Source organism: Strongylocentrotus purpuratus, unplaced genomic scaffold, assembly GCF_000002235.5.
Source record: "Strongylocentrotus purpuratus isolate Spur 01 unplaced genomic scaffold, Spur_5.0 spur5_scaffold_7, whole genome shotgun sequence".
Lineage (NCBI taxonomy): Eukaryota > Metazoa > Echinodermata > Echinoidea > Camarodonta > Strongylocentrotidae > Strongylocentrotus > Strongylocentrotus purpuratus.
In genome coordinates this window covers 31,307,696-31,319,767 of record NW_022145613.1, presented here as the reverse complement: position 1 = coordinate 31,319,767, position 12,072 = coordinate 31,307,696, and the positions used below count along the sequence as shown (strand labels likewise).

Below are 12,072 nucleotides of genomic sequence, written 5' to 3'. Positions count from 1 at the left end.
TTTCCTTTAGGAGCATTGGGTTTTGAGAGGTCTATTTACTGCATTAGATCAAAATAATGATGCTCATCAGATTACATGGAAATTAGATAAACAGATTAATTGTACTCCTAGTTACAACGATGTTGATGATAGTAATATTGATGATAGAAAATGGTGATCTCATGATGTTGATAATGTTGAAGGTGATAGCTATGGTTTTATTTTCGGCTGAATAGGAGTTAGAAACAATGGTAGTATTGACAGTCATGTATTTGTGTCAACAGTATTATTGTTGTTATTGAATTGATATTGGTTAAGTAGTAAGATCAGATTGGCCAGACATGAACATCATAATTGATAAAAAGAAAGATGAGGAGGTTGAACATTTTACGTACATGAGTAGTCTTATCACATGAGAGAGAGAAAGAGAGATAAAGGGAGAGAGAAAGAGGGAGAGAGAGAGAGAGAGAGAGAGAGAGAGGGGGGGGGGGGGAGGGTGGGGTTAGATCAATGATATCATGCAATTGGTGATTTGAACAAAGAATAACTTTCTATTATTTAAGACTATGTTGCATATCCATGTTCAACTGTTGTTTCCCCTCTTTGTTTTACCAGACCAATTTGAAGTCTGATTCAGCCTACACAAGGAGTACAGTAGTCACAGCTGTCAAGTTCACAATCTCAGATCAGGTAACGATTAATCTACTATCTATCCATTTATTAGAGGCAATCTTTCATTATCCTCCTCTATGTCAGTTTTGTATGTGATACTTATTCATACATGATCAGTACCAAAGGTAACTTTGGTGTTAGTATAGCAGCAGGAAAATGATCGCTGATAAATGGAGATGTTTGTATTAGTTTAACGAGTTGTAATAATTAGGGTAAACGATGCTAGTTGTGTAATGCATGAAATTCACAATGAGATTCAACTAGCAGCGTAAAGCGGATTGGAATAAAATTGGGGTGTCTTTGGTAATCACACAGACGAAAGTGCATGTTGATCAAAACTTCAAAAAAAATTAGTCTTGACACCAGTTGTCAATCAAGTCTTGAATGTTGTAACTGTGATTGATAACTTATTCCTTCTACGTTATGTATTCATACATGTATATATACATGTATATATATATATATATATATATCTACATCTCTATGACCCACCTCCCCCCCCCCCCCTTTTGTGTGTGTATATTTATTTAAAAAATTTCTTATGCAGTCTTATTGATTATCAATATATTTTTCTTTCTGACAGCCTCAAGCCATTGACCCTCTCCTGAAGGCATGCATCGCTGAGTTCTTACAGACCATGCAGGATCCCGATCTCAATGTCAGACGGGTTTCACTGGTTACGTTCAACTCGGCTGCACACAACAAACCAACCCTCATTAGAGATCTACTAGAAACCATCCTACCACATCTCTACAATGAAACAAAAGTCAAGGTAGGAAGGAATTTTATGGATTTTAATGATTTGTTTATATCGTCTGTTGAGAGCTAGAATGGCGTTAACTCCTTTACTTAGACTTAAAGAGAAGGTTGAGTTCTGGGGAGCGGTGAACAATAATTTGTGAGCGTTTCATTGTTATTATGCAAGTTTGGAAGAACATCAGAGAAAAAACAGTTCCCTGAAAAGTATGGCTCTTCAAATGCCTCCATATTCTAAATATGACAAGTAAAAGCTTAAAAATGAGGCCTGGTTTTTATGCCACATGTTTGTGTACCAGTAGTCCCTTTCTGTGTACAGTGCTTGTTACTTTACCAAGACTTGGCCAAATTTCTTATCATTTTGATGACTCCAGAACCTTGAAGTACACACCAATTATACTTATACGCCACATGATCAATTTTTTTCTGTTTGATTCCCCACCGTTTCTTTTACAATGCAATCACTTGACCAGAACTCAACTTTATCTTTAATGCCCTTCTAGCTCTTAACAGTTAATGGTGTGTATTAAGATCATACGCCTCCCTTTGGTCAAAACTGCAGGCGTGAAATTGGCTATTAACTGCTATAATATCACACACATAAATACAACTCAATGGCAATAGTAAACAAATATTGACTGCTTTTTGGGGTATTGTTAAAACAATTGTCCAAGGTGATCTCGAAAAACTGTGCATCAAGACTAGGTCGAGGGGCATAGTGCAGTCTAAAAATCACTGAGGAGATATAGACAGTAAGAGATGCGTTTTAATCTGTAAACATATTTAAAATAATTTGAATGCATTTTGTCAGGCACAACGTAAAATAAAATATTCATATTTTAAGGACCCACATGTCGATGCTATGTGTAAACAAATATTAACTATTCATGTTGGGGTCACAGCTCAAATTATATAAGGCCCTTGGGTGATCTCCAAATTCTGGTGTGTCCTATGCGTGTAGATCAATGGTTAATGCCACCCACGAAATCAGCTGGCAATTTTTAAAGCTTATTACCCTGTAAATCAGTAAATCTCACCTCTTGTCACGAAAACTGATTGATATGTTGACGGAAGTTTGTATATTATTTGGCTCTTTGCTGTATGATTGCAGTGTTTGATATGTTGATATTGTTGAGAGAGAGTCATTGCATCAGTTTGACCTTTGCTCTCACATTCACAGAAAGAGTTGATCCGAGAGGTAGAGATGGGTCCCTTCAAGCACACGGTAGATGACGGTCTCGATACAAGAAAGGTAAATTAATCCATATTCAATTTTTAGTACTCAAGATAAAGTCTGTGTTTCCAGGGAAACCTTTAGTCTTTTCATATCTCATTGTTATACAGGGACCACATGTAAATGAAATAAATGATAATAATGATAATTAATTTTGTTTATAGTCAATGTTTTTTTTTCTCCTGAATTTACAGAAGTGCCGAGTACAATTTAAAACCAAGCTTTTGCCCGGGCTACCCTAACAACGCACTTAAGCAAAATTTTGTTCTTCATACCGAGGTTCCATTCACCTGGGCGGAGAAGGGCAAGTGTAGATATATGCATTGCCAAAGGATACTTGTATTGGGGCAGGGATTCAGAGACTTACCCACTAGACTATGCCACTTCTACATACACAGTTTATTTGAATTGTTTGCTTTTACCGAGGCTGCATTTGAATGTATGCACAGTTGCACACACTTCTGGGGTCATTCACCAATAGAATTGATTATGTTTTGTAATGATTTGTTTTAACCAGGCTGCGTTTGAATGCATGTACACACTACTGGAGTCATGTCTGGACAGACTGGATATCTTTGAGTTCCTCAATCACCTAGAGGATGGACTCAAAGACCACTATGATGTCAAGGTAAGACTAATAATAATAAGAGCTCGTTCTTATATAGCGCTTTTCAGGACCGCAGGCCCTCTACAGATATATATTATTACCCTGGTCATCGGATTCAGGCTTACCCGCACAGCCAGGTGTCATTTTTACAAGCGCACACTTGCTAATCTAAGCACACTAGCTGTCGCATCCTACCATGGGGTACCCATTTAACACCTGGGTGAAGAGCGGCAAATGTAGATCAATGTCTAGCCAAAGGAACCGCGGTTCTTGTGATCCATATCAACTCGACCACGACACCTCTACACCTGTCACTCAGTGGCATAAATCTGTTATGGGAAAGGGGGTGGTAATGATTGCAATCTCGGGATGAGATTTCTTGTGCAATAACTCAAACACACACACGACTCTAATCAAGTAGACATGAGCTTTTGAAGATTTTTGACTCATTTTGGGATGTTCTAAACATATTTTTGGTATTTTTGTAGCATTTAAAGAGAAATTATCATTACTATTAAGAGTCACTTATATTTAGTTTTTCAAATGTTTAAACAAGTATTGATTTTCCTTGAAAAAGTGGGGAGTATATTAAGGAACCACCTGGAATATATATATAGCACTTGGCATATCACGTTCCCATTTACACCTGGGTGGAGAGTGGAAAATTTGGATTAATGTCTTACCAAAGGACATTAGTTTTGGGCTTGAATTTGAACCATAAATCCTTGAATCGAGAGTCAAGTAAATGAACCACTATACCAAGACACCAATAAAGCCTGGACATACTAGGCACAGAGTCTATGAAGAAGAATCATGAAATTGTTTCTTTTGTTCCACAGATGCTGACGTACTTGATGCTGGTCAGATTGTCAACACTCAGCCCACATGCAATCTTACAAAGTGAGTAATTATTTTTGTTTAAAGAAAAGGTTAAATTTTGATAAAGATAAAGAGTAATTCATGAGCTTTCCTACTCTTTGTATGCCAGTTTGGTAGAATATTACATATATGTATATGTCCTCTTAAAAGATTTCCCTGCAAATACCTCATATTCAAAATATATAAATATATAAACAGCTGAAGAGTTTGGACAACACTTTCATGCCATATCCGTGTGTAGTCCCATATGCCTATTTATGTGTGCAGTTCATGTGATTTTTCTGATGTCTCTGAAAATGTCATTGGTCACTCTTTACTCTGTTGGAGATCCACAGATCAACAGTGGCACTTGATGATCATGTAGATGCATCTAAAACGGGCTTTCCGCCATATTTATAGACGTACGTATGTATGATTTACTGGTGTATATCAACTTTTAAAATATTGTTTTGAAACTAAAAACAAACAATTCTCTTTTATCCCATCCAGGGCTAGACAGACTGATTGAACCATTGAGAACGACATGCACCACTAAGGTTAAAGCTAACTCGGTCAAGCAGGAGTTTGAGAAACAGGATGAGCTGAAGCGATCAGCGATGAGGGTAGTATCTGCTCTCCAGGCTGTCCCTGACAGCGGTAAGTCTGAACTGCATTCATCCTCAGTTTTGCATACGATACAATCTTCCTGCGATCCGATTGTCAAAGATAGAGGGGTAGAGTTAGAATTGCATTTGGATTTTAGGTCATGTTTAGGGTAAAGGTTAGGATGTAGGTTTTGGTATTGTGTAAGGTAAGATCCTTGGACCCTTGCATCCCATAAATAACCAGGGGGTGTTTAATAAAGCCGTTTTGTAAAGTTACGCATGACTTTATGAATGGCTATGATATGAAAAGCCAAATGGGATGCTCAATCACTTTACGAACAGCTTCATGAAACTTCCCCAGATGTAGTTTTTAATTCCACTAGGATGTTTGTAGTCCTACAAACTCTTTTGTTGGTAGTGCTTCTTGTACTTACCTTTTTTCTTCATTTCATCAAGAGTGAATCACTTACAGTTTGATGATTTCAGAATCTCACACTATACAATGATACATTCTTATTTTTAATCAATCATTCTTGATAATATCTATTTGCTATTAGTCGCAATACAATACTCTGAGTCCATATCTGGTTTATCTATAATTTCAATTAATTTTGAAGTAGTCATTATCTGTGTAATGTCATATTCTTCTTTGCCGTTTACTTGTAATTCAATATTTTTAACATGTTTATTTGGTATCTCTCACTTTTCCTTCCTTTTCCTTTCTTCTTTTTCTTGCGCATAGCAACCAAAAAATTACTTTTTTTTTTACGAGGGCTCTTTTCAGATTTTCCCTTAAAAAAATAGCCCCCCTTAATTATTTTGCGGTGGCTATTTTGGAGCTCAGGGGGGCTTTTTTTTTTTAAAGGTTGTATTTTTTTTAAACGCGGTTTTACCTAATTAAATTCCAAGCAAAGGCAAATATAGATACAATTGTAGCGTACATATGTCATATATTGTAGAGTATTGCAGACATTCAGATACGAGATACCCATGATTTATTCACTTTGTGTTAAACGTGTGGCTTTATGATTTACATATACATGTAACTAAAACTTGTCAAAAGGAGTGTTTTGTTTAACTGTTCGTTTTTCATATCCTAAGAAAATATTATCACTGACACGCGGGCTAGGAATTAATTTTTTTATGGGGGCTACTTTTCCCCATTGCCTAAAAAAAACCAAGGGGCTACTTCCTTAAAGCCATATTGTAAGCTGTAACAATAAGTTGTGTTTTTCCTTAGCCATCATACTACTAGCAACCAAATTGGTAGGTAATATGTTATTTAGTCTTTTTTTCTGTCCCAAATTTAATTGTTTATCATGGACAATGCAATCCCATTAAAAAAAAAATGTAGACCAACTCCCTTTAAAATTGTGTTATTTAGACCATTTATAACCATTAAATGTGAGTAAATATTTTTACTGTTGTCCCACATACCGATGTAGGGTCTATTTGTTATGCTGAAACATGCAAAATCATGGCCTTATTTTTTTTTTTATAGACTCTAATTCTAAAGGCCAAGCCAAAGCTAGTTTCATTTCGTAGACAGAAATTGATGTCATCATCACTCTTGACAATTGGCCTGGCATCGATCGTATATAGATCTAAATAATTTAATTTAATTAAACAGTTGTAAGAAAGATTCTGAGGAGTAGGAACATCCTTTATAAATTTATTTACGGTTTTTTATAACAAAATTCAATTTCTGTGTACGAAACTTGCTTTATACCGATTTTACAGGAAAAAATCCAGCATTGATTTTGCACGTTTCGTTATTACAAATATATCAGTATGTGGGACAACAGTAAAAATATACTCGCATTTAATGGTTTTAACTTATAAATAGCACAATTTTAGACGGAATAACATTTTTTTTAATGGGATTGCATTGTCCATGATAAAAATTAGGGCCAGAAAAAAGACTAAATAAACATATTACGTACCAATTTGGTCGCTAGAAGTTGAGCTCTCGTCACTCGCAAATACTTATTTGCTTCATGCAAGGAGCGTGCGGGCGCGCGCTGGAGCTGAACTAGTACGTTTCTGTGTATTGTGAACGTGTGCGAACTGCGTATGCATTCATGCTGTGCACGAAACTACATCGGGGCCGGTGGCCTGTCCGGCCGCCGGGAGCCTAGGCGCAGGCAGGCGGATACCGCTGTAGATCTAGCTACAGTAGGTACGACCGCCGATCCGCTGCAACTCACAAAACTTTTAAAATGTTGATGGAAGTTTCTAGTTTTGGAGTTGGTAGTTGGAACGGAGATTTCACTCAGACACATCAATAAATTGGTTTATTAATTCACAGGGAATATCAATTCATGGCGGGGGCGATTTTTCAAGATATATTGATTTTTTTTCGCCCTCGTCTTGATTTTTACCGTGGCGATTTCAGAGGTTTAGGGGGCGAATCGCCCGTCGCCACCGTGTATTTTTTTCGTTGGCGCATAGAAACATTGGTATTAAGTGCTTTATAAATATAATGTAATATTATTATTATACTCAATTCTCTTCTAAATTCTGATTCCCTTACAGACAAGAATCTGCTCCTCACCGAGTTCCTGATGCAGATCCGCTCGAGCCCCGAGATGGCGACGATGTTTGACAGCATCCAAAAGGATTCAACGCTCAGTAGCAGTGATTCGCTCATGGATACCACTTAGATGTCCTTATTTGCCTCATGATCCAGGTTTTCTTAGTACTCATTGCTAGAACTGACGATGCTCCACAATTGTTTTTGCTTGTATTTACTTCTGATACTGTACCACACATGGATGTAATTATCATTTTTTTTGGGGCTAGCAAAATATTAGGAACTGCTAAGGGTACCTTGACAAATATTCCACAGATGCTCAACAATTGTTTTTGCCTGTATTTACTTCCAATACCACACATGGGTGTAATTATCTTTCTATTTTGGCTAGAGAAATATTAGAAACTGCTAAGGGTATCTTGGCAAATGATTGACAGATGCTCAACAATTGTTTTTGCCTGTATTTACTTCTGATACCACACATGGGTGTAATTATCATTTTTTTTTTGGCTAGAGAAATATTAGAAACTGCTAAGGGTAACTTGACATATGTGTCGTGAGCAGCCTCTTTGTGATATTTCTAAAGGCTACAATCTCCTTGGAAGTCCATATTAAAAAACAAACAAACAACCAAAAGCAGTGCTACACTTCTTTTATCATAGAAATATGAGGTTCTGAAATTCTATATTAATTATAACGTAAGGACTAAGGAGCTTTACTATTAATACTTTGTGTTTAGTCACTCTAGTGCAAAGATCAAGATCTGTTTGATTCATCTCAATTCACTTTAGACTGTAGGCTTTACCCCTCCCCTGTATAATGCAACCTGGGTGTAAAGACCACTCAAGAGAAACAAGAAAAGTGGTCTCTATAGGGAACTTTGTCTCTGTGTTCAGGTTCCCCTAGTACACATTTCAATGAGAAATATAGTTCAAATGAGAGGCCATAATAATTAGATGAAACTGAATTATTATTTTTTGGTGGAAAATGTGTTTTTAAGTCCACCAGCTTCAGTTTTGTCATGCATATACAAATGTATATTGTACTATTGTTAGTATTGTGAGTTTTATGTGAGTTTAATGAGTTTTGCTTCACGACCCTATCCAATTTGAAAACAGTCTGCATCTATCTTTTACAAAATTTGGCAGTTTGAGATTCTGCCAATGTTTCAACCCCAGTTTGCTGCGATCCGATCAATTGGAATTGTTTGTAAATTATACGTCGATGTGTAATCATGAACTTTCAGGATAACATTTTGTTTGATTCTGGGAAAAATTACTTTCCAACATTACTAGAACTCTTAATTACCTGTAGGTTTCCACCTATTACTCTATATTACTCATTAGAAAAAAAACAGACATTCAGAGGCAACTGCTTTATCTTTTTGTTGACGTTTACCGTTAATTCAAACTGATATTTTCGTGGTTATGTGCTTTTATTTCTTGTTATGAACAAGCCTTCTTTCACGTACATGTAAACCATGTACCTTTGTACTTGTATTTTTAATAGTTAGTGATAACTTCAAGTATTGTAAATGTACACAGATATTTAAAGTAAATTTGTACACTGTCTTTACTTGCATGTACATGGAAATCATCTAATCAACACTGTTCACATTTCATTCTTATACTAACTTTTTGGTCCCATCATAAGATTTTTTTTTTTTTTTTTTTTTTTTGGGGGGGGGGGGGGGGGGGGTTGGTGTTCGAAATTGTTGGTCCATATGCACTGGTCAGTTGTCATTGTTGAGGCTGGCCAATTGCAATGTGGACATTGGTACTAAGTACTCTCCAAACCCTTTATTCTTGTGGGAAATGATGTTCAATACAATATTGAATTCATGCATGGGAAACAGAGGTACATGTATTAATGATTTCTTAAAGAATGTGATAATTGAAATGTTGTGAATATCTTGAATTTGCTTTCTTTGTTAATTTTGGGTATTGCATGCACATGCTGAGACATGCTTTAAATTAAGGATTTGAAAAATATGTATAATGCCTGATTATTGTATGTTTCAATTTTATTTGTTACAGGGAATATTTGACTTCTAGAATTTTGAAAAAGAGAGATGATTTTTAAGTGCAGTAAAAGGAAAAATCAAAATAGTTTAATATACACCTTTGCAGAGTATGATGAATCCTAAATAAACCTCACACTTTCTTCGGTATGACTAGCATTCATTTCTGAGAACTCAAGATGTGATGGCCTCTCGATGTATTCTCTGATTATTGCTCATATTTTATTTTTCCACCACGCCCAGGTACCGGTATAGAAAAAAATGTTTGGGAGAAAACACTTCAATGTTTCTGCCAATTTGAGGATATGTTTTAAAGCCCCACTGTCCTACTTGTAGCTACTTGCTCCCTCTATATAGAAAACTTCCCCAATCGGTGCCTGTTGGTCCACCATGATCCTCTTCTTCTTATGTTAGTTGAGAGCTGAGTTAATGAGATAGCCACCTGTCGGTGACCACGCTGTGTGGTCTTATCCCTTGTGGCCCAGTAGTATTGATGGTCTTTAAAGAAAAGGATAGCCTTCTTAACATTGCATGTGGCATGTAACGATTGCTGTTCTCTTTGTAATATACATTAGTTGAAATTTATAGACTCTGGGTGAAGATAGGCTGTTGAAAATGCTCTTGGGGATCTATTTTTTACCTTTAACTGCAGAAGAATTTTGTAACACTACGTTTATCAACATAGTTTTAAGCTTGTCATAACGTCAAATTATGTCCAAACATACATGAATGACCCTAAACGCTGATCCCTTTGATGGTGATAGAACTGTAAGTGTTGTAGTGGAGTCCAGTAACACCGCCATACTTTAGATCAAGTCATTATACAGATAGTATAGAAGGTACTATTTTTCAGCAGCTTTGTGACTCAGAACTTCTGGCCTCGCCACAACACCGATGACTCTGTATTATGAGCAGGTCTCCTATCGGCAGGATATTATTTGACGAAAACGTTTCATTATCTGTTCACTAGTTCTTCTGTTTACTAATTCATCTGCTTCTTGTGAACTCTCCCAGATATACTGTGCTTATGTGTAATGTTAATGAAATCACATTGACTACAAACTTACTTCTTACTACAGTGTATATCCACCCTTTTGTGCCATCTCCCATTTTCTTTCTGATTAAAATTGTAGCAGAAAAATAGACGTGGTATATACATGTATGTGTATGATCTTACTTTGTATGCACTTGGGTGCATATATTTCTCGACTACTTGTCAAAGTGGAATTTGATTATCAAGATACTGCAGTTTTTTGCTTGAGAAGTGATTTTGTAGATCACTTTAAAATGGATATGTTAATAAATTTGGTTGCCATTACAGATTTTTGCCTTTGTGTCACGATTGTTTCTTGGCTTTAGCGTGTAAAAAGATTTATATTGAGAATAATTGAATGGTTCCCTTGTAAATCTTGTACTTTGGGAAATTAAGTATTAATTGTTTAGAATAATTTGTTTAAATAATTCTCCCTGTATTTAAATCATTGAAAGGAAAAGTGCCTCTGATATACCTGTCTAAAAATCACCTACAAATGCTTTCATTCATTATTTCCCAAATATTTGGAAAATTCATCACATACATTGTACATTTTTTTCCGAACTGTGGGTTGGGAATCTTTCTCTGCCCCTGTCTCGATCCTTCTCTTCCACCTTTGCCTCTCTCTTCCTTTTCCTCCATCTATGTCTCTTGAAATTTCTCACCGTCTCTGTCCGTCTCTCTATGTCTCTCCTGGCATGCACCAGCTAGGGATGAGTTTCTGGGGGTGGGGGGGGGGGGGATCCATCAAACGTCAAGTCATACCTGTCAACCTTTCACAGTAATAATGGGGAATCTCTCTAGGCAAAATTAGAAATGTAGACCATTTTGTAAATTTTTTACAGAGTTTTTAAAATAACAGAAATATAGCAGTAGTGGACATAGTTAGAGGCGAAAAGTTAGGCATCATTCCTTGGAACATGAAGAAACAGGAGCTTAAAGGTAAAGACCAGTTATGGTCATGCGATTGCATTGTGAAAGAAACGTGGTGGAATCGATCAGAAAAGGTTGATCATCTAGCATCTAGCATCTGCAAGGTTCTGGAATCATCAAAATGATAGGAAATTTGGCCCATTCTTCGTAAAGTTACAAGCACTATACACAGAAAGATGTATATGGGACTACCCTATATCTCTCACAGACCATGAGAGAAACAAATTTACCAAATATATGAATTAGTAGGCGGTTTCCCGGCAAATTTTTTATCTTCATGTATTAGTCAAAACATTTTCTTTCACATGATTGGTAATGAGAGCTTCCATTTCATTTTTTGAAATTGGGGCGTTTCCAATACTGGTCTTTACCTTTAACGTTTGTCATTCATGCTTGTACAACGCATAGAGAAACTTTTGTTTATAATGCGCTTTATAAATATTGTATTATTGTGTCACAGGAGGATCGTGTAGTGTGTGGGCCGAGCACAAGAGTTCTTTGATACCCTCGGACACTTACAACTGTATTTTGATCTCGTCTCAACTTGTCACTCCTTTACATGTAATATAGTTTTCCTTCTCCTGTGTAGATATGTATAAGAAATGTATAAATATTTTAATGCTACGTTTTTTATTCGCCTTTTAGAGATCTCTCCTCTCTCCAAGTCTCTCTTTCTACCCTCCCTTTCTTTCTCGCCACTCTCTCTCTCCCTCGTCATTTCTCTCCTCGATTTCCTCGTTATCTCTCGCTTTGGTCTTACTACATGTAGCCAGCCGTTGAATATTGTATTGTCACCATATTTTCACGTGCGTAAAGCAACATGTTTTTCGTAAGTGTATAAA

The 12,072-nt window shown here is 36.4% G+C and overlaps 1 protein-coding gene across 2 annotated transcripts in view; it reads left to right on the top strand.

Moving 5' to 3' along the window:
• The window catches only part of LOC586413 (cullin-associated NEDD8-dissociated protein 1), a 32,631-nt gene extending 23,217 nt beyond the window's left edge, over positions 1 to 9,414 (top strand). For both annotated transcript variants that reach the window (XM_030974614.1, XM_030974612.1), the window contains exons 28-34: positions 595 to 669; positions 1,235 to 1,423; positions 2,588 to 2,659; positions 3,159 to 3,269; positions 4,088 to 4,148; positions 4,617 to 4,763; positions 7,247 to 9,414. In XM_030974614.1, the coding sequence (XP_030830474.1) occupies positions 595 to 669; positions 1,235 to 1,423; positions 2,588 to 2,659; positions 3,159 to 3,269; positions 4,088 to 4,148; positions 4,617 to 4,763; positions 7,247 to 7,374 (783 nt within the window). In that variant the 3' untranslated portion in view covers positions 7,375 to 9,414. The remainder of the gene's footprint in view (positions 1 to 594; positions 670 to 1,234; positions 1,424 to 2,587; positions 2,660 to 3,158; positions 3,270 to 4,087; positions 4,149 to 4,616; positions 4,764 to 7,246) is intronic.
• The last annotated feature ends 2,658 nt before the right edge of the window (positions 9,415 to 12,072 follow it).